Source organism: Aspergillus saccharolyticus (genome assembly GCF_003184585.1).
Source record: "Aspergillus saccharolyticus JOP 1030-1 unplaced genomic scaffold BP01scaffold_1, whole genome shotgun sequence".
Taxonomy (NCBI): Eukaryota; Fungi; Ascomycota; class Eurotiomycetes; order Eurotiales; family Aspergillaceae; genus Aspergillus; species Aspergillus saccharolyticus.
Genome location: NW_020290611.1, coordinates 573,173 through 600,629, shown reverse-complemented (window position 1 = coordinate 600,629; position 27,457 = coordinate 573,173). Strand labels below are relative to the sequence as shown.

Genomic DNA, 27,457 nt, shown 5'->3' with positions numbered 1-27,457 from the left:
TCGCGAACGGTTATCTGAAGCCGCCCCGGGCTCATATTGTTGTGAGGTATATTGTACAGTACATCTTAACAGAAATGTGAAAGTTGGGGTTCCCCCACGTCAATACCGCCTCGCATCCCCGTCGACCCAAAGGAATGTGTCTCAAACAGCCGCCAGTGATTGCTTCTAGCATGAAGCGCCCGAGGGAACGTTCTCGCAGTCGGAGCTGCTCTTACCACCGGTAATGTCAACACCAGACCAGGTCCAGCCTGAGCAGCTGCCGTCACCACAGAGGATGTAGACCTGAACAGCGTCATCTTCGACCGAGCCAGTGACGCCATCGACAGTCACATCGGTGATGGGGACACCAGTAGAGGGAGTACCAGTGGGGCTACCATTCTCGTAGTCCTGCTCAATGACGATACCGTAGTCGGTGATACCAGAGAGCTGGATGTTGGAGTAGGTGATCTCGCTAACGTCCCCGGTCGCATCATAGATGGTCTTGATGCGAACGCCGTTGGCCGAGTTGGAGATTGTCGAGTCCGAGATGGTCACGTTCTTGACAGTGTTGTCATCACGACCACCGACAGAGCCGATGGACAGACCGTGGCCACCGGAGCAGGTACCACCGGTGAAGAGAATGTTCTCACCGGAGTTGATGGCAATGCAGTCATCCTGGTTCTTGACGGTCGCACCGCTGATGTACACGCCATCACTCTCGCTAATGTCGAACCCATCGGTGTTATGGCCACCGTTGTCGTCACCAGCAGAGTTGTCGATGGTGATGTCGGTCAGGTAGGTGTTTGTAGCCTGCACACTGATGGCCTGAACCGGGGTGTTCTTGATCTGCAGGCCCTTGATGGTCGAGTCCTCGACATCGTGTATATACATGAACTTGGGCTTGGTCTTGCCACCGTTGGTACCCTTGCTATCCCACCAGCGAGAGCCGTCGCCGTCAATGACAGCACCATCAGCCTGGGTGATGGTGAGCTGCTTGCCGCCGAAGCGGATAAGAGGACCATCCCACTCTTCATAGCCGAAGCTAGTGGTACCCTCGAAAGTGATCTGTTTATGTTAATCATGTTTCAGAGCTGAAGAGTATCATCTGCTGGCTTACAGTAGTACCGTCAGCCGCATCAGACAGGTCGAGGGTTTCGCCCGCGGACACCTCGATGTTGCTGAGGACGACGTTGGAGCAGCTAGCGATACTCTCACTCGCCTCGCTGGCGGAGGTGAAAGTGCAGGTAGAAGAGGACTTCTTCACCAGGTCGGACACACGAGAAGCAGTAGGAGCAGCCGAGACAACAGAGCCGACAGCGGCCAGGCCGAGAAGCTGGAAGGAGTGCATGATCAATTCTAGTCAACAGAACAGTAATAAAGAACGAATGAAGGAATGAGTGGGTGTCTGATCAACAGAATCGAAAGAGAGAGCGTGGTTGTTGAGACATTCAGAGCAAGAAAAGAAGTAAGCTTTTATAACTTGAGCGCCATGGAGGACATGCCTCCGTCAGGGTAACAGGTTCCATGGGATATCAATCTCTCTCGAACGGCTATCGTGCGCTCCACGGGCCTCTTCCGGATCCACGCTGTTTCACCATATGCGTTCGTTGGCTCGGCAGTCAACGTCTTGCCCGCTTCACGGAATCACAATCGATGATGATCGTCGTCAGCAAGTCTCAAACAGAATAGTTTGGGGTCCAGGGTGGGCCCTGATTGCTGATCCCATGCCGAATCACTTCGGCAGATTCGTGGTTAAATGGTAAGAGAAGTAACCAAGGTCCGGACCAGTCGGCTTGGCAGCTTGCTTAGGAATTCTTGACTATGTGCTACGAGCCTGCATTGTTGAGCATGGCATGATGTGAAACAAAATCTCCTTCGATGGCGTCAAGGCAAAACTCATGGTTGTCACCCAGGGACCGAGCAACCCTGAGGCGGAACGGTCGGAAAGACCCTGAAGTCTTGCCTCAAAATGCTCGTCTCGAGTCCCTGAGTACGTATGGCTTGGCCCTAGTGAGCGGCCCCTGCATACTGCCAAGAACATCTCCGACCTCTTGGCTCGTAACAGGCGATATTAAGGGCAACCCTTCCACTTCAGAGACGGCTAAGTTAGACGACTCGCCGGAAAATGTGTGGCCGGGCCTGTCGACTGGGCTCTGAGAAGGAAGCGCAGGGCAAGGATCTTCCACGATGAGCGTCGCCAAACAGCGTCTATCCCCATCGCACCTGCGTCGGATAAGTGGGTGAAATGGGCCTGCCTCTCTTCGTCCAGTCGTAACTGCCAAAACAAGTGGAATTGTCCAATTGCTCACGAAGTGATGAGGGTGAGAGGTCTCGGATCATGCTGATCACAATCAATTATCACTATCAACCTGTAGACATTTATCAACACTCACTCATGATCTGGTTTAGGTTCATTCTATTCCTCCTCGCTATCAAGGCCGTCGCTCGGTCCACATCACTCCCAGCAGTTGAATGCTCGCCCCTCCGGGTTCAGCCACCCTCTTTCTCGGATGTTGAAGTCCTTTCGTATATGGTCTTCCCTGTCTACGACCATGAAATTGATGCCATCGAGGTCAATCCGATCAAGCACCGCCGAGTCAGTGTAACATTCTGCAATTTCAGCCTCACATACACCCACCCAGGCTGGGATGATGTCATCAATATGCAGGTCTGGCTGCCGCTCTCCGATTGGAATAAACGCCTGCAGGGCATCGGCGGTGTCGGCTGGGCAGGTACCCGCGGTGACAGTGCCACGGCTCTAGCAGTCTCTGAGGGCTATGTGGCAGTCAGCTCCGACTTGGGCCACGATGCAACAAAACCGTCAGCACGAGACTGGGCGCTTGATGAAACTTCGCGGCATGTGAACCTGGCCCGGCTGCTGGATTTCTCCTATGTCGGTCTTCTCGACATGTCTAGACTGGCAAAGGACGTTGCCCAACAACTGTACGGAGAAGTACCAAAGCACAGCTACTGGAACGGATGCGGGGCAGGCGGCCGACAAGGCATGATGCTTGCGCAGAGATTTCCAGAAGCTTTTGATGGGATTGTGGTTGGTTCTCCAACTCTCAGTTGGGCACACTTCATGCCTACGGGCTACTGGCCCACCTTTGTCATGAAAATGCTAAACACTTATCCATCATCCTGTGTGATGGACGCTATAGCTGCCGAGGCCGTTAAAGCCTGTGATGATCGCGATGGTGTCGTCGAAGGAATCATCACGCAGCCAGAGCGTTGCGACTTCAATCCTCTGTCCCTTGTGGGCAAGAATGCCGACTGCGGCGATGGGGTCAACGTTGAGATTACGCTTGATGTGGCCATATTGGTCGAGAAGATCTGGCAGGGCATGCGCTCCCAGGACGGTAAACCGTTGTGGTATGGCTTCTCCCGAGGTTCGTTGTGGCACGCCACGAGGTGCTCTTCAATGGGAGAGGTTCATCACCACACCTGCACTCCAGCACCCAGTACCCTTGTTCTCGACTGGCTGGAACTGTTTGTTGCACAGAATCCAGATCTGGAGCTACCTCACCTAAAGCTGACGTATCCGGAGTTCGAAGCCTTGTTTCACCTCTCCATAGCCGCTTATCAATCTATAATAAGCGCCGACTCTCCTGACCTTGCGGATTTCAAGAGTCGCGGAGGGAAAATCATCCATTGGCATGGACTGAACGATGGAGAGGTCCCCCCTGGTGGGTCCGCGGCCTACTATGTAACTGTAAAGAATCGAGATCCTTCGGTCATGGACTTTTACCGGTATTTCGAGGCCCCGGGGGTCGGCCACTGTGGCTCGGGGCCCGGTGCCGCCCCTATAGGCGTGATGGGCGCCCTGACGATATGGGTGGAAACTGGAATCGCTCCGGACATTCTGCCAGCGGTATCAGAAGATGGAAGTTTGACCAGAATTCTGTGCCCATTTCCATCGGTAGTAACCTACTTAGAGGGGGACGCTGAAAAGCCTGAGGCTTTTGGTTGTCGGGAATCACCATTGTGGCGATGAGATTGGTTGGATGGTAGTAGGATAAATGTTTGGCACGGCATTTATGGAACAGCATACTAGATAGTTGAAGATGCAACGAAAGAGTACCTCTATAGGGGTGATGGAGAAAAACATAGGATAGAAGGTAATCCTGTGGTTCAAGGCAACCAATGCAATTGCAGACTCGTGGAATTAGTTATGTTGGTGTGGGAGAAGTTCAGTGTGGAAATGAGACCAAGAAAAAGCAAAAAAGAAGGGCCGAACGCGGATCGAACGCGTGACCTCGGGATCTGCAATCCTACGCTCTACCACTGAGCTACCGACCCATTTGTTGATACGTCATCGCTCAGCTACAAATCTGTTCCGATGATTCAATGAACCATCAACGGGTCATCATTTCTTTTCTCGCTCCATTAGCATCATTCAGCCACAATACAAATTCCCTCTGTCGGCTCCTAAGATTATTCGTATGGGCAATTGGTCCGCAAGTCCGTAGGCTCGAAGTGACATGCTTCTAGGTGCTCCAGTGCTGTCATCCTGGGCTTCTAAAAATCACGGCCGCGCATACTGCAGCTTATATTTATATACTACGTCAAACACATCCCATCAAGCGGGGTTCACCGGTATTCTTGTCGGCATTTCGCGTTCAAGCAAACTCACCTACAGGGCTCACGATATTATCTCTGCCCATAATATACCCTTCAAACAACCCCCGACCCAAGCATTTTCACTGCGAACCCCCCGCAGACTAAGACAGGACGACACCATTGCGAGATCAATGAGCGAAGCGGAAATCCAACCTCTTACTCCCGGTCGCCGTCGTCGTGTTGATATAATGCCGTCGTTGCTGCACCGCAGAGTGAAAAGCAATTAGCTTGCCTATGAACTGCCTTCGGAGGAAAAACAAGCGAAAGAACAGAGACTTACCTCCTCCGTCATAGCGTTCCAGACCTTATCCCTATGCCTGTTCCTCAAAACATAGTAAACCTTCGTGAGCAAGAATAGGACGATGGCAAGGACGTTAATTCCTAGGAGCGCAGAGTTTCCCCGCTTGTACTTGGGTTTATCATCAGCGCGGTAGATGTTGTTACCGATGATGCCACCGACTTGGACGAACACTAGATGTAGCAACGGTCGTCTATTGTTAGCGCTCAGGATGATCACGGGTCGCCAGAGTGACATCGAGAGGAGGAGTCGAACGCTGTTTCCGAGTGGCTGGGGAGACCTACTGTTGTATATTGCCGCGGAGATTGTCCGCGTGCCCACATTGTTTGAGTTCTTGGAGGTCCAACCCACGAGGATGGCGTGGCAGTACGGATAACACAACAGTGTTGTCACGAGACCAAATGTGCCCCATGCGTCGGTCATGGTGCCGGGCCAGAACCGAAGGGCAATGACACAAGGTAAGGTCCAGATGCTCTGGAGCATAGCCACGAAGGTACGTTCATTAAGCCATTCGCTGAGGCGGGTAAGAAGGAGAAGGGTGATGATATGGCCGACACTGTAGGGGACGGTGAGGAGGTTTGTAGTGAACTGTTGGGCTTCATTGTTAGTGGAGACAATTATAGATGAGAGAGCGCTTGCGACTCTTGGTCCAGGGATCTGACCGTGCTGAAACCGACGCTCTTGAGCGTGAGTGTGATGTAGGTTGTTACAGGCGTTTGAGGGATGAAGACGATGAGGCCGAGGATGTAGATGGGCCAGAGGTCGTAGTCACGCAGAGAGTTCCAGAGGCGACGAGGGGTGATAGGTTGGCGATTGTGCATGTCCCCTATTGAAGATACTGTGAGTGCTATGACACTAGAGGAAAAGTTGCAGTGGGGAAAAGAGCCGGACATTGCTGACCTTTCGAAGGATCATCGCGGAGGACTCTATTCACCACAATGCTGACTTCTCGATCTGTAAACCATCCTTTGGGGCGAAACCACTTCTTGGTGTCGACAGCCGAGGCAGGCATACGGAAAAAGGAGGCCACTCCAACAAGGAATGTGATCAGGCCTTCAATAAGGAAAAGCCATCTTCGAGTCCAATAAGTTAGTGCACGTGTATGAAGCTTGGACAGACGCACCCACCTCCAGCCAGCCATGCCCTGAATGCCACGCATGTGTAGGATACCGAATGCGAGGAATGATGTAATGATGGTAGTTCCTGAAAGAGCAGTCCAGAAGATACTAACAAAGAGTAAGCATTGTATGCGATTGACTCGGAATATCATATATACCTCAGGCGTGTTGGGAGTTCTCGGCTGGTGTAGAAATACGACAACCACAGAACAATATCAGGGATAAAGCCCCCCTAGGGAGTATTAGTGAAATGAAATACCGGTTACAGGCGATCAACCAACCTCAAGGATTCCCAGAAGTGCCCTCGTAGCGAAGAAACTTCGCTTTCCAGCCAAGCCAGCTTGGGCTGCCGCAACGACAGACCATAGCGTCATCTGCATCGGAATCCAGCGATCAGGGCCCATTTTCTTAGACACCAGCTGAGACGGCAATTCCGCAAGCAGGAAAGAGACGAGGAAGATAGTGTTGCCGGTGTTATAGTCTGATCGCGTTACTTTTAGTCCACAGTGGAACAATTCAACTTCCTTACCATTAGTTGTTAATCCGAGATCATTGAGCAGGTTGTCTGATACAGCCTGAACAAGATTGCCTCTGTCCACTTGGAGACCAAAAAACATAACGCACTTCGGAACCAGTCAATGGCTGTGTGTGATCATCAACACGAAAACAATCGACTCACAGCCCATAAACACACACGCCAATCCAATTTCCGAACGAGCGCCCTCTCTTCCTCAGGTGTCCATGTCAGGGTCGGGTCGAAGACGTGTCGACACTCATATTGCGCCTTCTCATAGATTGAAGCGTAGCGCTCCGCAACCTCCGGGTCGGCAAACGGATTGTCCCCATGTAAGTCGGAAGCACTATTGCTGTACTGCTGTGCCTGCACATAGACTCCATTTTTGCCCCCGACCGAGTCTTGTACGGCCGGAGAACTCACTCGGTGCAGACCAACTGACTGTTGGTCGATGTTGCTCGCTTTGTCCATATTGCGCAAAGCAGGAGTCTAGCAGAGCATAGACTGACAATTGTAAAAGTCTGGTTTGACTCTCCGAATACCTCATGCGAAGGAGAATGCCCTCATTTTGAACAGTCTAATGTGTAGCACGCCATTGCCAAGGCAGTCACGTAAAGTGCCACAAAGGTCAGTCGAGACTGTCTTTCGCTAAGAGAGCGCCGATGCAGGCGACTATAATCTCAATGAATATGCTATAGTGTACCAATTTGCCTTGATCAGAGCGCTTCAAAGCTCTTAGCGGGTGCATCTTGCTGTGAGCTCGCAATCTCTAGTTCGGATTGTCAAAGTGAGATAGATAAGCATACTTCCACGGGATTTGTCCAAAGCTCGGCATTGGCAGCAGGGTTTACATAGAGGCAAGTCTCCCCGCTCCTTCGTGTTCGCTAAATTGTTGGTGCGGAGTGGGCGAGCGACGATAGTATTGCGGTGATGCCTTCATTGTGAGGATGGCGTCATTCCGAGAGGCGGCCCTTGCCTGAGTACCTTAATCTCCTAGCCACAAAGAAGGCGAAGACAACCTATTCGAACGCAAAAATCGCTGACATACTTCAAATCTCACTTGTTGGGGTATCTCGTCTAAAATTGTAAACAAATAATAAGGATTTGGCTGGAGCCCTCTATGCCGGACCATCCGAACTTGAGGGGTCCAGAATCTCAGCATATCTTTTGAGAGAACGACCTATCAGGTTAACTAATTGCCATATATAATCTCCTGTGAACAACCTCGCCCAGAGCCCAGTCACTGTTGCGCTCAGTCGGGTATTGTTCGCCAGGAGCCACTCGCGGGAAGCCCCATGTTGGACTTCCATGGCCATCTCCAACACAAATTCGAGCAGTTTACTCTCCTGCTCAGTCAGACTTGGCTCTGGATTGGGAACTGTTGCCACCTCCAGCCACTTGGCCAGCAGGACGGCACATTCAAGCGAGCATAAGGCGTACTGATTGGACCAGGACACAACAAGATTGTGCGCCACATAATTTATCCCCAATTTAATGGGCGTGCTGAGCGCATGAGCACAGTGTAATGCGGCGCGAGTAAGCCTATCGCTCCTTTGCACGCATAAGTCATCCTTCAAAGAGCGGGCTATCTCGTCCGGATTCCAGGTTTTGAGTCGTCGCGCTGAGCTGAAATCGGCATTGAGACGGATATAAGCAAGGCGAAGGAGGGCTGTTGAGGTGAAAGAGAGCGGACCATGGGGGTTGAATGGATCAATGGAAGATTCCTGGTTGTGTTCCCAGCATTGACACCAATTTTCCAAGGCTTGCTCTAGCGAAGTGATCACTGCTGGTGACAAGAAGCCGCCGTTGGAGACAGGAAGGCGACTGGCTTTCTGCATTAGCCAAATATTCTGAATCATTGCGTGGATTAGAACGTAGCCGCCCATCGAGGAAAAGCTTTCTAGGCGACCTTTGGCCCCCGAGGTTTGTGGGAAAAGAGCGTTCAGTGCGACTTGTAGCTTAGGCTCCTCGCGGCTCTGACTCCTTTCCACGAGCCATTGGTTCGCATTCGTCGCATTCCATTCTTTCTCGGTGCAAGGCAGGTCAAGAGTGAGCTCTTCAGTCAAAATCAGCGGTGGTATGTCAAACACGATGGTATGCACGTTGAAGAAGCAGAAGACGATCAACTTCGTCCTCTTAACACCTTCGCTGCGAATCCAGCTCTCCCAAGTCCCGTCTTGTGCCGGTAGCTCATTGAGTCCCCCTTGCCGAAGAAGGGTCTCCATAATGCTTCGCATGTATAGAGCCTCGTGATGCGGTGGGTCACGTTCGAACCAACAAGACACGGATATGAGCATCAAAAATGCCTGAACAGTTTCGATGACATCCTGGTCTCTGACCGCCTTATCGACATGGTTTGTCATGTTATGAGTCAAACAACCCCACTGGAACTCTCTCCGGACATGCTCAAGAGTCATGGCCTTGGCGACCTTATATAGTTCCATACTTGTGTCAGGCTCACGGCAGTATTGAGCCCCTAAAGAGGCCATAGAGAGAAGCAGATGCACAGGACTTGCGTCTGTGTCGAGTGTGGCAATGTGCAAGAATGGATAGTGGTCATGATAACCATTCATGTATCCACCAAGGCAGCGAGATAATGCGTGCCGTGATGGGACGAACGGATTGTGAATGACATTAGAATAGTCTGCTAAGGTTGCGATGATGCGGTCTCTGCACTGCGTCGTTACCGATATTTGTCCAGTAGATTGTCGAGCCTTATAGGGTGCCTGAGTTCGGTCCGGCTGGAGCGATGGCAGCTGCGTACCATGTCGGGGCAATACAGGTGTGGAAGGCGAGCCAATATAATTAGCCGACTTATCTTTTGAGATGATGTGGTCATAGTCCGAGCTCGTGGGGTCAAAATGAAAGGCAGGAAAGAGAGGTAGCGGTTGGTGAGTGGGGGAGTAAGGGTGGCTTGGAAGAGGAATGCTATCCAAGAAAGTAGTGAAATCATCCCCATCATGAGACATTGACTGACTATAGCTACTGAACGGTTCAGTGAACCCGGGAGCTTCAGAAGGCACGGCTGCTGCTGGTTGGGAGTCTGCGACGGTGCCCCCGGAAACGGTGTCCGTAAGAGCCACCGGAAAAGACGCTGGAGAAGCGGTGTTCATCAGATGGGAGCCCGTAGATGGTGGGGAGAGCGGGCGACCAGCCACAGCTGTTGCCAGAACATTAAGCCCATCAAAAACATGAGGAGAACCAGGCTGAGGTGAGCCTGTTGGTGTTGCATCCAACGCCGGACTGCTGTGAGCCAGGCGCTCGTGACGTGCCAACAAGTCCCTATCCGAGACCCAATCAGTCTTTTGAGTCGATATCGTTGAATGTCATTGACTTACTTGCGAGTAAATGCCTTGGGACATTTCCCGCAGTTGTACGGTTTCTCTTTGGTATCTGCATCTCGCGGTCAATTGATTTATAATCACAGATCCAAGTGACAGAAGGCGCTCCATACGGGATCGATCATGGCGCTGAAGATGCTCTAGTCGAGCAAATGTCCTTGGGCATCTTTGACATTGATAAGGCTTCGAGGGAGACCCCATCACAGGGAGGAGGAATGCGAATGAGAATGCGAAGTACGTACAAGATTCAATCGTGGAGAGTTGACGAGTCCAGAACATGGAACGCCCGACGCCACGCCGTATAGGGAAAAGCCGTGCCGATTTAGGCGATTAGTCATCCGTCTCTATCTCCCCACGTTTGGGTGCTGTTATTGCTTCAACCTCTAGCCAGCAACCTTCCACCTTCTATCATGCACTCTGATTATGATACGGGAAACTCTTCATGAGGAACAGAGACCCCGAAATGGTTCTTAGAGCATATCGTTTCACATACTCATGCTGAGTTTGACCTAAAGTCAAACTCAATGGACCTCGACTCGTTGCCTGTCGGCCTTCTTCCACGAGGACTTTCCAACCGGATGACTCCAGAGTACACTGTACACCAGGATTGATTTAAGCCTTGAATGGCTGTTGAGACATCTATCTACTTCCTGTGCTCCTGATCTGCCATGAATAGGCTCCACGTACGGAGTTCCAGATCGGTCGAAAAGATAAACTCCGCCTCATATTGTGACAACAAGAGGTCCCAACTTATGCCGAAGGTCTTCACATTACACTGCTCTGAGCTCACATCGGACGAATAACATACATATGTCAGATATTGACCCCAAGTCTGGCTCCACAGAGCCGCCTGATCCCGATAAATTCTCATGGGTCCGATGCGTCATCGACTCCGATAAGGTTACATTTCCCTCGGTCTTGTAACCGGATAGCAGCATGTAGATGCCAGCTACAATTTAGTGTCCATGACTTTGGCTGCTCTGCGGAAGGCTTATCTTGATATCAAAACTGACCCTAGTCATTTGCGTCTCAAGCTACGCTTTCTTGGAATGAATGGAGAAATTCAATGAGACAATCCTTTTATCATGCAATCCACTCAGCCGGGAGGTGTCATCACCCGGGTTCTCGCTTAGCACATCTGGTCGGGCAACACTGGGGTGATGTGACTGCAACTGGAATGCACACTTGTGTTTGCGCAGGAATTCGTCTTTTGTTCGTGCTAAAACTGTCTGGTGAGTCCACACACCACCCAATAAAAGGCCTTCGACTCAGTTTTGATAAATCAACAGCGATGGTCTACCCAGGTGACGAGACCAGCGGCCACTATGTCAGAGAAAAGATCAAGCAGCGAGTCTAGCGACTCATCTTCCCTCATCAGCTACCGTAGCGTTGAACATCAGGACAAAATCCATTCGGAGCCTGAGAAACAACGCGATGCCAGCTCAGACAGTGACACTTCCCCGGGCAGCCCACACTCCACCCAAGTGCATCGAGTTCACTTTGGCATCGACAGAACATTCTCGTACGGGGGTTGGCAACCTGGAATGGGACCCCTAAGCCAGACGTCATCTCATTTGCGGCGTCGCTCGTCAGCGCACCCATCCATCGACATCACAGAAGCGCCTCAACGACGAAACACGCAGGCTATAGCCCGTTATAGATGGGGTCAGGGAGACCTTGAAGGGTCGCCATCGCGTGCGCCTCATGCCGATATGAGGCCGAAGAAGACTCGCCTGCGAGATTTTCGAGAAATAGTCAGAAGAAAGACTGCTTATTGGGCTGCTCGCCTGGGACGTCCTACAGAAGGCGAGGATGACCTACAGCCGATCGACTACCGCCGCCGTAGTACAGACATTCAAATCAACCAGGAAGCAGAAGTAAAAGATCAGATGACTTGCAGCTCGGAAGCGCACCGTATCATTCGAGGCTTGACACACGACGACACTGGGCGCCGCCGTAGCACGCGTAACGACTCAGCTATGCACCATGCGATTGACATGCCTCCAGATTATGCAAATGGGATTGCCGGAGAGGGAGCATCTGAGGGTCGCTCAACAGGAGGAATCCTATCTCATCTGCTCCGCCTGAGCGGTGGTTTGGACCACGTCCAGAGATCGGCGCGAGGACTAGACATGCCCTCGGGGATGTGGACGCCCTTTGGCGGAAGCACTCCGGGGGCGACCACCCCCCGCAAGGGAAAGCCACGATGGTATAAAAAGCAACCCAACATTTCCAGTTCCACCCTAGTAGGGGCCGGAAGCCATAGTGGTGCCAGTACTCCCATTTCTGATCAGCTTCTCGATGTGGCCTCGAGGCGACGCGACAAGCATTCCCGGCGCCGCAGCTTCAGACTAGAGGATGAGATTCAGGTGACTCTCCGCATCGCTGAGATTATTGCACGGCAGCGGTACATCATGCAGCTGTGCAAGGCGCTCATGATGTTCGGAGCACCTACTCATCGCTTGGAGGAGTACATGCTGATGACCTCTAAGGTGCTTGAGATCGACAGCCAATACCTATACGTCCCGGGATGCATGATCATGTCCTTTGATGACCCAAGCACTCGAACAACGGAGGTGAAGCTCGTCCGCGTTGTTCAAGGAGTAAACCTTGGACGTCTTTCCGACACCCACAATGTTTACAAAAACGTCATACACGACGTGATTGGCATCGAAGAGGCCACGGGGGAACTGGAAGAACTCATGACCAAGAAGCCGCGGTTCAACAAATGGATCATTGTCTTCGTTTATGGCCTCGCAACAGCCATGGTGGGACCTTTCGCCTTTGACGCGCGACCCATCGACATGCCCATAATTTTCTTCAATGGCTGCCTTCTTGGCGTCATGCAACACGTTATAGCGCCTCGCTCAGTGCTTTACAACAACGTCTTCGAAGTCACCGCTGCAGTGCTCACCTCTTTCATCGCTCGTGCATTTGGCAGTATCCATCGCACTCACGGTTCGGGGCGCCTCTTTTGCTTCTCAGCCATCGCTCAATCCTCGATCGCGCTCATTCTCCCCGGCTATACCGTCCTCTGCAGCAGCCTCGAGCTTCAATCGCATCAGATCGTCGCCGGCTCCATCCGGATGGTCTACGCGATCATCTACTCCCTCTTCCTTGGCTACGGCGTCACCGTCGGCACGACAATCTACGGCCTGATCGACACCAACGCCACCTCGCGCCTCAGCTGCCCCTCGACGGGCGCGTTCAAGAACCCTTACCTCCAACGCTTTCCTTTCGTCGCCCTCTTCTCCCTGTGTCTCCTCGTCGTCAACCAGGGCAAATGGAAGCAAGCCCCTGTGATGACTACCATCGCCATCGCCGGCTACGTCACCAACTACTTCGTCTCGGCGCGTCTCGGCAACAACTCGCAGGTCGCCAACACGGTCGGCGCCTTTGTCGTCGGCGTCATCGGCAACCTCTACAGCCGGCTGTGGCACGGCCACGCGGCCGCCGCCGTTCTGCCCGCCATCTTCGTCCTGGTCCCCTCCGGCCTCGCCGCCACCGGCAGCCTGATCACCGGGGTCGACACCGCCGATCAAATCCGCTCCAACGTGACCAAAAACCATACTTCGGACAGCTCAACTTCGTCGTCGCAGAACTCCATGTCCGCGAATATCCTCGGGTTCGGAATGATCCAGGTCGCGATCGGCATCACGGTCGGCTTGTTCGTGGCTGCCTTGGTGGTTTATCCGTTTGGGAAGCGGCGGAGTGGGTTGTTTAGTTTTTAAGAATATTCGCGAATGATTCTTGCTACAAATGCATTGGGCAATGTGCTGCATATTAGACCCTAGATTTGCAGTGGAGATACAATGGATCATAGATTGCAGGTGCAGGTGATTGAGTATGGAGAGATGGTTGACCACTCGCGGACAATCTGTATAAGCACCGAACCAAGGTCCTAAACCAATAAGAACAAGGGTTGCAGGATACAGTTCGTAGCTAAAAGACATACATAGACTGCATTCTGTACTCTATGTATTTCCAACAGATTTCACCACCCTCTACTCATCCGGCTTCTCATCTCATACCTTACTTGAACCTACTGTATATAGCGCACTCCAATTGACCTAGTAAGGCCGTCGTGCTGCGGGATTCAAACCAGCCACAACTCCCGCAGCGTAGCACTAACACCGCACGGCCTATCCGCAACGTCAATGCCACTATTGGTGCTCACTACGGGGGTGATTGACGATGTCGCCGGCCCGGTTAGCGGCAGAGGACCGCCCAAAAATAGGAGAACCTTTGGAAAAAGTCTCAGGTAGCACCAGCAAACCACCCAACTCTAGAGCACACTTTGTCCTCGTTCAAGAACGAGAATCAGATAGAACCAAGGCAAGATACACATTATACCTCAATTTAAATGAAATGTAAGCCACAGAACAAAAGTCTCGCTCATGTCCATGCGCACACGAAAGAAAAAACAGCATATCACCCATTGAGGCCCCAACTCGGGCCCACGCAGAAAACGAGTGAACCGGCACCCTTTCCCTTGTTCTTAAGTCCAGAAAGAAAATCATGATTATAACAAGTCCCAGACTTGAAAGACTTGAGTCTAGCTAGCCAGAGCATCGCATCGCACCGCATAGTTCATCGCTCATGAAAATGGACGCAAGCGTCCAGACCGAAAATACGCGAGAGCATACGCTTGCACATATAAATATGGCTATGCTTGAAACACACAATCGCTGTCGCTCATCTATACAAAGCACATGCAAAAAGGTACCCAGTCTATGGGTTTCGATGCTCACGCTCATATAATGCAAAAAGCGAGGATTGTTTCGCTTTTCCTCTTTCACTTTACCAAAAGCGCAAAACAATGGGGATGGCTAATCATTTTTCCAGATCGCATATCCTACCATCTCCAGGAGATATCTCTCCCGGCCGATCATCACTTGTCTGGCTTCCGTCTGGAGGAAAAGATGACACATTTCTAGCATACGAGGCTGATCCTCAACCTCGTTCAGATGCCGGAGATCGGTTAGTGTCACTGTGATCTCTGAGAAGGAAGGCTTTGTTGCTAATCGGAAGATCCGGTGGCGCAAGTCCTTGGGAACGGCGGAGTTGGTGGCGAGCCAGTCGCAGAGACAGTCGAAGAGGTCGTTGCTGACAATGAATCGCAATAGCGAGTCAAGGGAAGTCCAGTTGACGTCTTCCAGGACGAGAGTGGAGGGGAGTACGGGTACCAGGGCGGTTTGTAGGCTGATGACGGATGAGAGGGCGTCGAGAAGTAGGCGTTCTTTTCCTTCTTCTTCTTCTTCTTCTGATACATTCCTGGGGTCGTCTTCACTCTTGAGGTCGAGTGACGGTGGTGTTGTCGGGCCGGGGTAGCCGAGTCGCGGGCTGCTGTTGTTGCTGGCCGGGTTGTAGGGCGATTCGGGGACTAAGATGCCCCGATGGAGAGGGGAGTCCGGGGCCACAATGGGACGGTCGTAGCCGAGCTGGCCGCGCCAGAAGCGATTACAGGCGACCTCTAGGAGCATACAAGGAATGAGCACAACGTAGCCCTCCCAGAGACGAGATGTCATCATGGAGGCACCACCTGCAATGAGGCCCGTCCAACCCGAAGCAACCGCATGCCACTTGAAACACTGAAACCGCCGTTGGAGCCGATCGCGGAACGGAGAGAGCATAGCACCTGCCCGAGAGCACGCGCGATCATAGCTATGAAAACGCCAGGCCAGGTAGGCCGACCAGATGGCATTGATGATGCCATAGATGGCGGCGAAGGAGTTGCCGACATATCCTGACAGCAGATTGCTGATAAAGTATACGTGTCGGTCGGAGCCCCAAATAGCCATGATGGTGCCAGTGCCGACGAGAAGGCCACCAATCCCCAAGAACACGTCCATGACAATGCGATCGACGAGTTCTGTGCCCAATTCGCGGTAGCTGACTCCAAGGCGGCGGTCAATGAAACGAAGTGTTGTAGCGTCCGGTGCGGGGCATGCGAGGTGCTGGGCCTGCAGGGATTGAAGGTACTCGCGCTCCTTCTGGAGAATTCGAACGTTTTGCCAGCTGAGAACACTGTCGCGTACGGCAAATCCACTAATCAAAAGTGCTAGAGGGCCCCCAATCGCCATGAAAATAATGGCGTACAAAGGAACGGGCACATCGTTCCAGACATTTGCGGCAAAATCACCCGCGTTGGCGAACTCCAAGAACCCCACACTTGCGAGAAGACTGTTGCGGTACCAGAGAGGATTGACGACGTGAAGCTTTCGTCGTTGTCGCAAGAGAGTCACGGATGCTGGAGGAGAGCCCGTCTCATACTCTTCGTGATGCAGGACCTTATCGGAGACGATTGGGAGGGGAGTGTCCTGCGAGGGGCGCATCGAGCCAGCAAGACCAGAGGAGACGGCGCTCCTCCAGCGAGCGGTGGAGGAATAGCCCCGGAAGAGAGGGAGGGAGGGAGGGAGGAAGGGGGGGAAAGACAAAGAGGGAAGAAAAAAAAGTGGGAGTAGGAGAGGGAGGAGGGACAAGGGGTGGACGGTTGAGGATTGAGAGAGAAGTGATCGGAGCAGAGAGGAGGAAATGAAGAGGTGGAAGTTGGAAGCTGGAAAGAGAAACGCGCTGGAACAAACCGGCGGGCAGGAATGGAGTCCGGAATGTCGGTTGGAAGGCTTGATTGGCTGGTGGGCTGGGAGTATCCGCACTTGGCATGCCTTATAGGGCTGATGCTTATTCAGCCCACGAGCACCAAAAACTCATTGCTTTTTAGCTTTCTTTGGAAAAGTATATACGCTTTGGATGTGATGATTCAGTTCATGGGCAGGAGCAATCCCATAATACAAGAGGAAGTGAATCAGAACCACATCATACGTGGAGGGGGAGACGCCAGAGGGAGGACCCGTGCAGATTGCAGCCTGCCACTTCCAAGGTCTGCACCGCACAGCAACACTCCCCTCCTTTCGACTTTCACTTCATCTGTCCCCTCGCTTGTTTATTTACAGCACGCAATGGGATTCCAATTGACAGAAAGAACAAAAAAATCGTGATTTACAATGAATGGCTCGAGGGTACAGCATGTCTACGCTCCCTTGGCCAACTTGGTTGGTCCATTTTTCGACCCGTCTAGGGTGGTATTCAGCGCCTTGATCATGCGGACTCCAGCATCAGCCGCCTCCTGAGGCGCCCACGACCAAAATTGACGTCCGTGGTGGGGGCCATCATGTCCTGGCTGCAACAGCCCCTCCTTACTGGTGCTCACATCGGTACCAGAGGTGTACACACTGACCTTGTCCTCGAAGCGAACGCGCGGCTTACCCCGCGGAGACACATTGCCTGAAGTGGCCTCGAGATAGCGCTTGCGCATGGCGTAGCGCTTGGCCTCGGCTCGTTTGAGGGTTGCAGAGCTGATTCTCTCCATGCCGGTCTGCACCACAAACCGCACACCAAGATACGCCCACTCCGCCAGAAGCAGAGTCAAGAGGAAGGATGACAATTGCACGCCCTCCATGCCATTACCATACAGACACACAACTGCGGCAGTGGAAAGAGTGCCTAGCCAGGCGAGAACTTCCAGTCCCTGCAGAGAAGGCCCAATCGAGTCAGCCCGAATGGGTGGGGGTCGCTGGCATTCCAGACTGAGCTTGAAAAAGTCACCCCGCAGTTCTAGCCAGTTGTTGGCCAAGAAACCCAGTGGCACCAAAGGCCAGGCCACTCCGAACAGGGCCAGATAACCAAACTGGACACACATCTCCAGAGTATCGTCATGGACATTGTATTCGTCCGCTTCCACCTCTTCGCGGACACGTGCAAGGAAGGCTGCCTCTTCGGGTGCATCGACAAGTAGCAGATCAGTGCGCTGAGAATGGCGACGAGGCATACGGGCGGCATCGCGACCGTCGCGATACGTACGCCACTTGTGCATAAGCGTCTGCTTGACGTAGGGGAGGACAATCTCCTCACCGAAGTTGAGCAATTGAGCGGTCGCAGACAAGTAGATCACCTCTTGCTGGAGGCGAGCCGGGTCAATGTGAATTTCCTTGGCAAGGTTGGCAGACATAAGACCATAGGTGCGGAAAACATCCAGATAAGGAACCAGCTTTGTGCCAAAGGGTACGTAGACAAACGCAGTGAGCAAGGTGGGCAGAAAAGCGGTAATGAAATGCATGACAAAGGTCTTGGAAGTCTGGGCGACATCGTACTGGTCCTGGGTGCGGTAATTCTCATAGTCGGTCAACTGCTTGGCAAACTCGGTGAGAGTGTTCGTGATCCAGGGCAACGACAGTGAGAACAAGATGGTTGGCAGGAACTCCAAATAGCCCTTGAATGGACCAGTGTATATCTCAGAGACCAAAACTTCCGATGCGAATGACAGTATAATCAGACTGCCCAGGGCCAGAGCAGCTACGGTCGCAAAAGGAATCAGGAGCAGCTGCCGAAGAAACTGCTTCTGGGTCGAGAACACCTTCACTTGTTCGCCTGTCACTGGGTTTTGAACTTCCTTATCCCAGACCCACTCTGGTCGGTTAACCTTGAGAATTCCGACATCTCGCACGTTCCACCGCAGACTCAAATCAATCTCGCGAGTCTTCCAGTACTCGACGAAAACAATGCACCAGAGGCAGTTGACGAAGGCACAGGTGGCGGAATACGGGCCCAAGTAAAACCAGCAGAAAATACCCCAGACGGCAGGGAAAACAAGGAAAGTGGAATAGCAGTGAATGAAAGCAAAGTAAAAGGCGACCTGAATGTGATCAGTTCGATCTTGCAAGATAACGAGGTAGAGACTGAGCAGAGTCTTACCTTTTCACCGAACAGCGCCCGAATTGCGTCCAGATCTTCAGCAGTCAGATTGAGCGTCTTGCTCCATTTGCGCAAGAGTTCCGCATTAGCAGCGCGATCCTGAAGAGGAATGGCCGCCTGAACATTCTTCCATTGGCCTATTTTAGGGGTGATTCCAGCGCCTCCTAGGTGTTTTTGCCATGTCACCGCATGATAGACCGACCGGAGGGCTTCCGCGGCGGTTTCTGACTCAACAACGGTGAGATCGTCACCCGCAGGGAACTCATGAATAATGCCGTGTAACCAGTCCTTGACTCTGAGCAAGTGTTAGACAGGAGGACGCGAGGATGAATGGTTCTGTGGGGATCTAAGGTTCAGCTGTACCGAGACTTGTAAACCATGTTCCCCAGGAGATCGGGGGGTACGCGAATGAACACCAGCAGGGAGGGTCCGTAACCATGGCGAACCTGGACCTGCAGATGCGCTTCCTCCAGGTCGTGAATCAAAGTTCGGAATTCGGCGATAGCCTGCGAGATTTCTGTACCGAGGTGGCTGTGAGCTAAGGCATGGTAAATCGTGCTTTGGACGGTGGAAGCCCTCCTTACCGAGATCTTCGAAGGAGTAGTGGACGACCCAATCGACGCCGAAGTTGTCCAGCTCGGCTTGGTCGATGGGCTCATGACCAGCAAAGAGACCCATCTCGAGTTGATCGGAAGGGGTGGGAGATCGAAATGGAGGCGAATTGATGAAAGGAAGATAAGAAATTAAAGGAAGGGATGATATCGAGATGGAAAACGAAATCAGAGGTGGGCGGGGGAGTCACAATAGCGAGTGGGATAGCCTCATCTCCGCGCGGCGGGTGGGGAGGAAAGGCTGGCTCACGGATGCATCCACCCCTCAGTGTGTCTGGAGAAAGAAGGGGGAAGGGACTAAGGAAGAGAGGAACGAAAATGGAAATGGGGAAGCGAAGGGATGAGGGGGGAATTGTGTGTAAGGGGAAGAGGAGAAGTCAAGAGACTAAGAAAGAAGTGAAAATGGGTGGGTGGGTAGGCTTGGAATATTTAGCACTAATCAGTGCAGTGATAAGACAGGAAAGGAACGTGGATTATTAAGTGGGATTTTCTTTAAATAGGCCAGAGTTGAGAGAAAGAAAAAAAAACTAGGATGAGGTGATGATACATAATAATAACAACCAGTGCCAAGTTCAGGTTGCTTCAGCCCTACAAGGCAATGTGGCCAATGGTTCCTTGGGTTCGGCCCTGCCAATTCGACTCAGCGCTACAGGGCCACACAGGACTGTACATTACTGTGTCATTGTCTACGGAGTGATCAGCGTGTGAACGCCAACAGCCACGTATCTTACTTTGTATCCAGTATACATCTTGTCAAGACCGATCAAGCACTCAATGGCCCACACTACAACAGGCTTCTGCACAGCTTGTTTCTGAACGCCATGCATTGGGCCTCTCTGAGACTGGCCTACTCCGTATTGCGACCGAAGAAAAGTGGCTCAGTTGTTCTGGAAGAATTGCTGCTGCCTGAACCGGTCCAGTACGAGAGGTAATTTACCGAGGTTACTCCTTGCGTCATCCCGAGACAGCCGTCCAGCTACACTAACTAGAGCAGAAAAGGAAGTCAAGTGTGGCGCCACACTAGACGATAGCCACACACAGCCAATCATACGCTCAGTAGCCACCAAATAATGCAGCCACCTTGCAGGCATCCATCATTACGATACACGGTACGTACCAGCGCGGCAGTGAGGCCTCAAATTAGTGATTGCAAGCCTTGCACCACTCCTCGAAACTTCTACTCCCCTTGGATGAGTCTTTGGGTGGTTCAACAGGCATATTCATTTCCAAACCGTTGTCCCAAACCGTGCAAATCATCCACCAAGCTTTTTCTGTCTGGTCCTGGATGGGCCTGTCGGGCAACCTTGAGTTGACCTCTATAAATGCTTAACTATTACCGCCATTGTTGGATCGACACCACACCATTGTTGCGCGCTCGCATCACTCCTGCTTCATTCTGCCAACCAACAGTGGGCTGCCTCAGTTGACATCGACTCAAATAAATTCCATATACTAGTCCTCTCCGTCGATCTTCTCTGCATCCTTGTTCGCCGCTTTCGCTCGATCGCCAACTTCTGGAACAAATAGCAGCCTTTATCACCTCTTGACCATAATCCGTATCCATGCTCGCCGCCACTCTCGACCTCATGGCTCGTCGTTTCTTTCCGGGCCAAAATGCTGCCTTTGGACTAAGTGTCTTCCTCTTCACCTTCATGTTTTTGCCTACGCTGGTCGTCTTGCTGGCCGTCATTGTCTTCTTTCTCTTTTACTTCCCACGGCTTCGAAAACCCATTCACGGTTAAGAAACAACAGCTGCGGTTGACCCCTTTTGCGTTCACCGGGCTGTACACATTCAATCCCGTGAGGCATTCTTACCATGAGAAGCACGAAACTGATGATTACGACTACTTGGATCCGATATTCCGGTTACGATTTTCCATCATGAAGAAAAGAACACTTGCGATCGTCGCAACGGTGGCCTGCGCCGCGATCGAATAAGTCGCCTTTAATCCATGCCGGCTATTGACACCGATCATGTCTAGGCTTACAACAACAACAACCAGATCAAACCTCTAATATCATCTGCTGCAATGGTGCCAGCTGTTGTCTCCGTACCTTGGTGCGTGATGTGTCGCGCCCAAACTTCAACATTGAGCCTCAGCGGACCTTCGCGATTTAAGCATGCTGCTGCTGTGCGAGATCATGAGTGTGGCCGTTCTACGGTCGAAATGAATGCTGCAATCCAACGATAATCTTGAAGATTGAGATGACATGTGGCGTCTGAGTTGCATAATAAAATGATTGACCTAAGTTTGCAAGCTTTGAGGTCAGGCATGACTAGCCGCCTTGGTACGTCGATACATGCACGAGGCGCAGATTCATCCGCTGTCAAAGCCTACATTCGCTCTCAGTCAGAGGTCCAAGGATGCACTTATCAACTCTTGGAAGTGGGACATTTGCAAATCACAAGCTTAACTTGTATAAGTCATGGATCAATAGATCCGCGGATGAACGACTCGCAGTCGGTCATCCTAATGTGGAAGAGAATACTTTATTAGCTGGATATATGCAATGTACATTTATGCTCTAGCGGAATAGCAGATAATCATGATTATCGTTCTCATATTCCACATTCCTTGATCTTTCTCAATTATCCTTCAGCAAAAGGCTCATCAAAGTTTCTCTATTTCGTTCCGACCATTACCACGTCTCTACCAATCTCATCTACAAATTTACGTGCAGTGCAGGAAGCATATAACCATAGGTCAGGTTACTCCCCTGTAATATCCTTCGGCCGCGCCCACAACATGCCTTGTCGAGTTTTGCCTCGCCTTTCATGCAATCCTCATCGTCGTCAGCATGGTTCTTCAGTTTTCCTCCAGTTCATTCTCTGTTTTGTCTTCTTATCTGATGGCCCTCTTGACAGTAGCAGAATCACAGGCTTGACTCTGCCATCATGGCATGAGTAGGGCCACATTGGTGCCCTCAGTTGGTCTCTATAAGCTGGTTTTCCCATCTCAGAGTCGCATTGCGATTGAAATACAAATCAACGGAGCTGCAGTTTCCAAGCTTCACGGAAACTTCGATAGGATCTTCCGCTTGACAGCGCCGACGTCCCAAGAAATGGTCAAGTAGTGCACAACTGCAGGGAGTCCCAACGTGATCTCATTTAATGGTATTAACAAAACTTTACGAAGTGTCCGGAAATCGGATGGATGTCTTCTCCATGATGCAGAGCAACAGAGAGACAAAGGGGAGGTTCTATCTCTGCCGCCTCTTTGACACACACTCCGAGATACGCAACTTGCGTCGTATTCTCTCGTTCGCAAGCATCCCGCCTTACAGTAATCATAAATCGGCCAGCACCGTCGAGAGCGTTGAGACGATACAACGCACTCGACGTGTGATTATGAGCTCCTGGAATGAGTCGACCACGGATCGCGAGGCAGGTTCAAGGAGGAAGTACGTCGTGTCAGGTTCTCAGATGATGACAGTCCTGCGTCTCCAACCACTGATTGTGATTGTGTGCGACCGCTTATAGCGCGTCTGCTGGTGGTGGTGGTGATGGTGCGATTGGTGAACACCTGGAGCCGACCACTGAGAGCAGCTATACCCCTGATGAAGATAGCTATTGATTCACCCTCCATCCATCGAGCTTTTGTGATTTGAGATACCTTTGAATCGAATCCGCTGCTGAATCGCTTGGCAAGAGCAATTCCAGATAAATCACTGAGTGACAGATCAAACCTTTAAGAGAGAAACAAAAAAGAAGAAAAAAGAAGTTCAGGTAGCAGGCTGGCTTGAGACAAGACTCTTTATCCAAGTGATGTTTTTCTCCGTCGAGAACTTTCACTGTTCAAATTAGAGAGGAGATTGAAGGTCCGTTCCCCGGAATGACAATGACGATAGGCTACAGGGACAGTCCAGCATCAGAATTCCCGCAAGCCAATGCCCTTTCAAGATGCACCAAGCGATCGAGATCGGATCGCCGAAACCTAATCTGAAAATGCCGGGATGAAAAACGATCGATCTAGTTAATCATGTCCTCAGGATGATCTAATCTACCAACCAGCGCATCAATTCTCCGGGGTAGACCTTGACGTCATTGACTCACCAGATCTAAAATCATACAAAGATGCTAACAGCCACAACCTGTACATGATATCCATGAACCTTTCACTCTTCGATTACTATCGATACTATTCTTATAATGGCCCAGAGTGACACCCGGAAGAAGAGAGTGGCCGTGATTGGCGCCGGGGCCGCCGGCATGGTAAGTTTAACTCTCTCACATCTTCGCAGGAACTATCCCCAGGATGCCACCCCTTCCTGTTGTCTATAGGAAAAGTCATGACCACGGACTCACTAACACCGTCATTACCAACTAAAGTCCTGCGCCTCAACCCTAGCCAACCACCCTGATAGATTCGACGTCACCCTGGTCGACAGCGCGCCACAGACCGGCGGACAAGCGACCACGATCCCGCTGGACGGGGCCAAACACGGGGGCGCGACCTGGCTCAACGACGGGGTGCAGGGCGGATCGCCGATCTTCCGCCACACCTTCCACTTCTTCCGGCAGTACGGGTACGAGCCGCACCCAGTGCAGCTGCAGGTCTCGTTTGGCAAGGGGGCGGACAGCTTTTTCACGAATGTGTTCCCGAGCCCGCTGGTGGACACGTACTCGGCGGAGATCTCCAAGCTGGGCCGCGTGCTGCGGTGGATCAAGCGCCTGATGCCCATTCTGGGATTGATGCCCATCAAGGCCATGCTGCGGCTGTTCCGCTTCAGCACGGACTTCGGGCACAAGATGGTGCTGCCGCTGATCGCGCTGTTCCTGGGGACGGGCAATCAGACGCCCAACGTGGCGTGCGTGCTGCTCGAGCGGCTGTTCGACGACCCGCAGATGCGGCTGTGGGAGTACGACGCGGACATGCTGATGCAGAACCGGCCGCAGATGTACACCTTCCCAAATCTGGGCCAGTTCTACGGCGACTGGAAGCAGGACCTGGCGCGGAAGGGGGTGCGGGTCCTGCTCGAGACGGAGGTGGACGTGCTGGAGCGGCAGTCCACCCGGAAACAAAACGGGGTGAAGCTGCGCATCCGGTCGGTGAAGGAAGGACAGGCAGACACCGCCGACACCGCCCCAACGGAAGAATTCGACGAGCTCATCCTCTGTTGCCCGGCGGACGAGGCGCTGGCGATGCTGGGCAAGCACGCGACGTGGCGCGAGAAGTACGTGCTCAACGGGGTCAAGTTTTTCAACGACCTGACCATCACTCACACCGACTCGGAGTACTTCAACAGCCTGTTCGAAACCCGATACAAGGAGGAGCTGTGTGGCAAGGCCAGCAGCGAGTCGCGCCAGGAGCAGATCGCCTTCGCGCAGCAGATGCCGCCCCGCTGCCGCAAGGACGGCTGGGAGGGGTTCGCCCCCATGTACTTCACCCACTCGTTCGACTCGGACCCGGACAAGATCGAAATGGGCTTCGACTGCACCAACTACCAGCACCAATTCCGCGACGCCATCGGCGAGGACGCCCTCCCGCTGGAGCCCGAGCGCCATGTCTACCAGACGATCTTCCTCAACGAGGACCACAAGCATCTGTGGACTTGGGAGGGCATCGACGAGGACAAGATTATCGGCAAGAAATGGTGGCATCAATTCGGCCACCGCTGGCAGCATTACCTGCGGGTCGTGCCGGGGATGATGTTTATTAATGGCAAGAATAATACCTTGTATGCTGGGGCGTGGACTATGGTGGTACGTTTAATTCTCCGATGCAACCGCGAAACATCCTTGTACCTGCTCGGGGGACTGACAATCTTAACACCAACAGAATATGCACGAAATCGCGTGCATCTCCGGCATGGCGGCGGCCTACCGGCTGGGCGCAGTGTACGACCCCTTCGACGACTTCGCCGAGGATGTCTTCTCCAAGTACCTCCTAGTCAGCCACGGGGTGAGATATAAGCGGAGGACATGAGTAGATAATCCAAGGCTCGTACATAATCTTAGTCGTTTGATTAAATTCATTCTTAAAAAACATATCGAAAATCCTCAATTTCCAGATCCGTCCGGTTGGACAGCCCTAGCGCCAACTCCTCTGTTTCGTTCATCTGTACGGGAGGGCCATACACGCGATCTCGTCGCCGGTTCTCAAAGATGTAATATGCGAGCAGGCACATGAGGAAAAAAGCACCAAAGGCCAATCCTGATATCGCGGCCTTCATTCCAGTCTGGGTGATTACTCGGTCAGTTTTTTTTTTTTTTTTTTTTTTTGGCCGATGATTGGGCAACACACAATCCAAGACATGGAGAAGGGATTTCCGGGTAAAAACGCACCGGGTAATGTGGCTCTTCGGACGAGAGAAAGAACTGCGGGCCGACGATATTCCCCACACAGTAAGCAATGAACAAGAGCGCGCTGGTGGTACTCCGCTTTGTGAACCCAGCGACATTAGAGCTGATGATGCTCAGGGAGAGAGGGATGTTGACGGCAAAGACGGCGCCGAGGGACAACCCCACCAGCCGTCCCACTTGGTTGTCGTCGTCGAGACGCCAGACCAGGATCATGCCGATCAGCGAGGTGGTTGTGTTCAGGATCATCATGAGAATTCGGGTGTTGGGGACGAAGGTCGCCACCGATGCCGTAAGACACAGAAAGACAACCTGCGCGGCGCCAAGAGGCATCTGCATCAAGAGGGAGCGGATCTGGGAGAAGCCGAAGCCGTTGATGATGATTGAGGAGAACTAATTTGTTGTTAGCTCTTGCCGGGGGCACTTTTTGGAAAGAGAGCTGGGGGGGAAAATGCGTACACTCGTGACACCACCGTTGCAGAGATTGACGCAAAAGGTATACAGCACGAGAAGCCAGGTCTGCGGATCACGGATGGCAAGCCAGGCCTGATGCCATTGGAACTGGCCCTCATCGGCAACCCCGGTTTTGTTCTTGAGGGTCCGTTGTACGGCGATGATACGCTGCGGCTTGGTGAGGAAGATGGCTTTCTTGGGCGAGTCTGGCAACAGGACGAAAAGGAAGAATGAGATGAATGCGGTGATGGCGCCGAGGAAGAGAAAGAGGAGCTGCCAGCTGGTAATTGCATCGACTTTGATATTGCCGATCCCGTAAGCGACGACACCGCCGATGACAGTGGCGATGCAATTACCCAAGAACCAGGCCGATTGGCTGTAACGGTTAGTCGCTCATCTCCATCTGTGGATCGAACGGTCTTACCGGGCTGGTTGTTCTTCACGTCGATAGAACATGCCTGTAATGAGTGAGAAGCCTGGAGCAATGGCTGCTTCTCCCACACCAAGGAAAAATCGAGCAGCCATCAAGCCGCCAAAGTTCTTCACAGCCGCATGGCACATCAAAATACCACCCCAGAGAAGTCTAGTGATTGTCAGAAGGGGTGAAAACAGCACCGAAATCAAGGAGAGTCACGGACACTGAGACGCTGATGTACTTGGCTATCGGCAATCGAACAATGAGATATGAACTGGGCCAGCTCCAGGCGAAATATCCAAAGTAGAAGACAGCAGAGGTCCACGTATATTCTGTTCCTGCGAGATGCTATAGGAGTTAATGAAGTTCGATAAGCGATAGACGACCTACATACCAGATCTTGTCGGAGATTGAAAAGCGTGGCTTGGCTTAGAGCAAGCTTGTCCATATACTGCATCATATAACACACACCCATGAGCGGTATGAGCCTATCTCTGGTCAGTAGATATTCCTGCCACAGAAGATATAGCAACATACACAAGATCCAGCTTGCGCAAAACCTGTCGCTCCTGCTGCGGCGTGGCCTCGATCTCCAGCACTTGCCCCAGGTCAACATCTCGAGGCAGCATCCTCTCTTCCTTCAGCTTGATTCCGTCCAACCCCCAAGACTCTTCTTGGGGTTGGCTTGTAGGCGTTTTCTCCATGGCGACACCGTCCGCAAGTAGTGGAGGTTGGAGATAACGAGAAGAACCAAGGCTCGCTGACACGGGGCATTTCTCGCCCAGACTTATATACTCCGCATACGGGTGCGAGGTTTATGCCGCAGCCATAAGGGATGATAATCTGCGCTAAAAAGCAAACTCTCTTTCGTAGCAGATAATCGTGACGTTCTCGTAGAATTACCCCCTTGGCACGGGATCATCATTGCTGCTCACCAGATAGTACAGTCTGTAGTCAAGACCCCTCTTCAGCTCGCACCGCGTGGGCTCGATCTTCAGTCCCAGTCCGATCGCGCCTGAGAACGCCGGGGGCATGTCGTGGGTCAGGCAGGGCACC

General features: G+C 52.2%; 10 protein-coding genes and 1 non-coding gene across 11 annotated transcripts; 4 read left to right on the top strand and 7 right to left on the bottom strand.

Annotated features, from left to right (window-relative positions):
* Positions 1–165: 165 nt before the first annotated feature.
* BP01DRAFT_370397 (glycoside hydrolase family 28 protein) lies at positions 166–1,327 on the bottom strand (the record flags this gene model as incomplete). Its single annotated transcript, XM_025576603.1, has 2 exons — positions 166–1,044; positions 1,097–1,327. 2 exons carry the CDS (start codon positions 1,325–1,327, stop codon positions 166–168), a joined length of 1,110 nt encoding a protein of 369 aa, XP_025435728.1.
* An 839-nt stretch (positions 1,328–2,166) lies between these two features.
* BP01DRAFT_396418 (tannase and feruloyl esterase) lies at positions 2,167–4,144 on the top strand (the record flags this gene model as incomplete). Its single annotated transcript, XM_025578472.1, has 2 exons — positions 2,167–2,215; positions 2,355–4,144. The coding sequence occupies 2 exons, from the start codon at positions 2,167–2,169 to the stop codon at positions 3,971–3,973; spliced, it is 1,668 nt and encodes a 555-aa protein (XP_025435727.1). The 3' UTR covers positions 3,974–4,144.
* A 62-nt stretch (positions 4,145–4,206) lies between these two features.
* Positions 4,207–4,278, bottom strand: BP01DRAFT_t4. Its single transcript has one exon. It is a non-coding gene; the product is annotated as a tRNA-Cys (tRNA).
* A 265-nt stretch (positions 4,279–4,543) lies between these two features.
* Positions 4,544–7,000, bottom strand: BP01DRAFT_419880 (allantoate permease; the record flags this gene model as incomplete). Its single annotated transcript, XM_025579430.1, has 9 exons — positions 4,544–4,799; positions 4,880–5,485; positions 5,560–5,723; positions 5,798–5,970; positions 6,025–6,123; positions 6,174–6,247; positions 6,297–6,496; positions 6,545–6,638; positions 6,695–7,000. The coding sequence occupies 9 exons, from the start codon at positions 6,998–7,000 to the stop codon at positions 4,728–4,730; spliced, it is 1,788 nt and encodes a 595-aa protein (XP_025435726.1). The 3' UTR covers positions 4,544–4,727.
* A 647-nt stretch (positions 7,001–7,647) lies between these two features.
* On the bottom strand, positions 7,648–10,071 carry BP01DRAFT_286878 (transcription factor domain-containing protein; the record flags this gene model as incomplete). The annotated part of the gene is made up of 3 exons (XM_025571483.1): positions 7,648–9,811; positions 9,868–9,922; positions 9,984–10,071. 3 exons carry the CDS (start codon positions 10,069–10,071, stop codon positions 7,648–7,650), a joined length of 2,307 nt encoding a protein of 768 aa, XP_025435725.1.
* An 897-nt stretch (positions 10,072–10,968) lies between these two features.
* Positions 10,969–13,951, top strand: BP01DRAFT_4475 (threonine/serine exporter family protein). Its single transcript, XM_025579864.1, has one exon. It carries the CDS (start codon positions 11,196–11,198, stop codon positions 13,599–13,601), a length of 2,406 nt encoding a protein of 801 aa, XP_025435724.1. The 5' UTR covers positions 10,969–11,195; the 3' UTR covers positions 13,602–13,951.
* Positions 13,952–14,699: 748 nt separating this feature from the next.
* BP01DRAFT_286826 (uncharacterized protein) lies at positions 14,700–16,205 on the bottom strand (the record flags this gene model as incomplete). Its single annotated transcript, XM_025571475.1, has 2 exons — positions 14,700–15,161; positions 15,255–16,205. The coding sequence occupies 2 exons, from the start codon at positions 16,203–16,205 to the stop codon at positions 14,700–14,702; spliced, it is 1,413 nt and encodes a 470-aa protein (XP_025435723.1).
* A 695-nt stretch (positions 16,206–16,900) lies between these two features.
* On the bottom strand, positions 16,901–19,299 carry BP01DRAFT_286473 (anoctamin family protein; the record flags this gene model as incomplete). Its single annotated transcript, XM_025571466.1, has 4 exons — positions 16,901–18,562; positions 18,622–18,916; positions 18,985–19,138; positions 19,206–19,299. 4 exons carry the CDS (start codon positions 19,297–19,299, stop codon positions 16,901–16,903), a joined length of 2,205 nt encoding a protein of 734 aa, XP_025435722.1.
* Positions 19,300–20,794: 1,495 nt separating this feature from the next.
* BP01DRAFT_378350 (uncharacterized protein) lies at positions 20,795–21,170 on the top strand (the record flags this gene model as incomplete). The annotated part of the gene is made up of 2 exons (XM_025577052.1): positions 20,795–20,923; positions 20,985–21,170. The coding sequence occupies 2 exons, from the start codon at positions 20,795–20,797 to the stop codon at positions 21,168–21,170; spliced, it is 315 nt and encodes a 104-aa protein (XP_025435721.1).
* A 2,183-nt stretch (positions 21,171–23,353) lies between these two features.
* Positions 23,354–25,191, top strand: BP01DRAFT_352290 (putative flavin-containing amine oxidasedehydrogenase). The gene is made up of 3 exons (XM_025573909.1): positions 23,354–23,445; positions 23,563–24,936; positions 25,013–25,191. Exons 1-3 carry the CDS (start codon positions 23,383–23,385, stop codon positions 25,157–25,159), a joined length of 1,584 nt encoding a protein of 527 aa, XP_025435720.1. The 5' UTR covers positions 23,354–23,382; the 3' UTR covers positions 25,160–25,191.
* On the bottom strand, positions 25,035–27,306 carry BP01DRAFT_4268 (MFS general substrate transporter). The gene is made up of 7 exons (XM_025579816.1): positions 26,939–27,306; positions 26,796–26,889; positions 26,625–26,749; positions 26,411–26,569; positions 25,993–26,362; positions 25,519–25,926; positions 25,035–25,412 (listed from the first exon to the last, which is right to left on the bottom strand). Exons 1-7 carry the CDS (start codon positions 27,103–27,105, stop codon positions 25,212–25,214), a joined length of 1,524 nt encoding a protein of 507 aa, XP_025435719.1. The 5' UTR covers positions 27,106–27,306; the 3' UTR covers positions 25,035–25,211.
* Between the last annotated feature and the right edge of the window lie 151 nt (positions 27,307–27,457).

What these genes read in the sequence shown, in the direction of transcription:
- BP01DRAFT_4475 (XM_025579864.1), top strand. Translation starts at nt 11,196, where the DNA reads ATGTCAGAGAAAAGATCAAGCAGCGAGTCTAGCGACTCATCTTCCCTC.
- BP01DRAFT_352290 (XM_025573909.1), top strand. Translation starts at nt 23,383, where the DNA reads ATGGCCCAGAGTGACACCCGGAAGAAGAGAGTGGCCGTGATTGGCGCC. An exon ending in GCGCCGGGGCCGCCGGCATG is followed by an intron (nt 23,446 to 23,562) that starts GTAAGTTTAACT and finishes TACCAACTAAAG; the next exon opens with TCCTGCGCCTCAACCCTAGC. An exon ending in CTGGGGCGTGGACTATGGTG is followed by an intron (nt 24,937 to 25,012) that starts GTACGTTTAATT and finishes TAACACCAACAG; the next exon opens with AATATGCACGAAATCGCGTG.
- BP01DRAFT_4268 (XM_025579816.1), bottom strand. Translation starts at nt 27,105, where the DNA reads ATGGAGAAAACGCCTACAAGCCAACCCCAAGAAGAGTCTTGGGGGTTG. An exon ending in CGTGAAGAACAACCAGCCCG is followed by an intron (nt 26,363 to 26,410) that starts GTAAGACCGTTC and finishes TAACCGTTACAG; the next exon opens with CCAATCGGCCTGGTTCTTGG. An exon ending in GCAACGGTGGTGTCACGAGT is followed by an intron (nt 25,927 to 25,992) that starts GTACGCATTTTC and finishes ACAACAAATTAG; the next exon opens with TTCTCCTCAATCATCATCAA.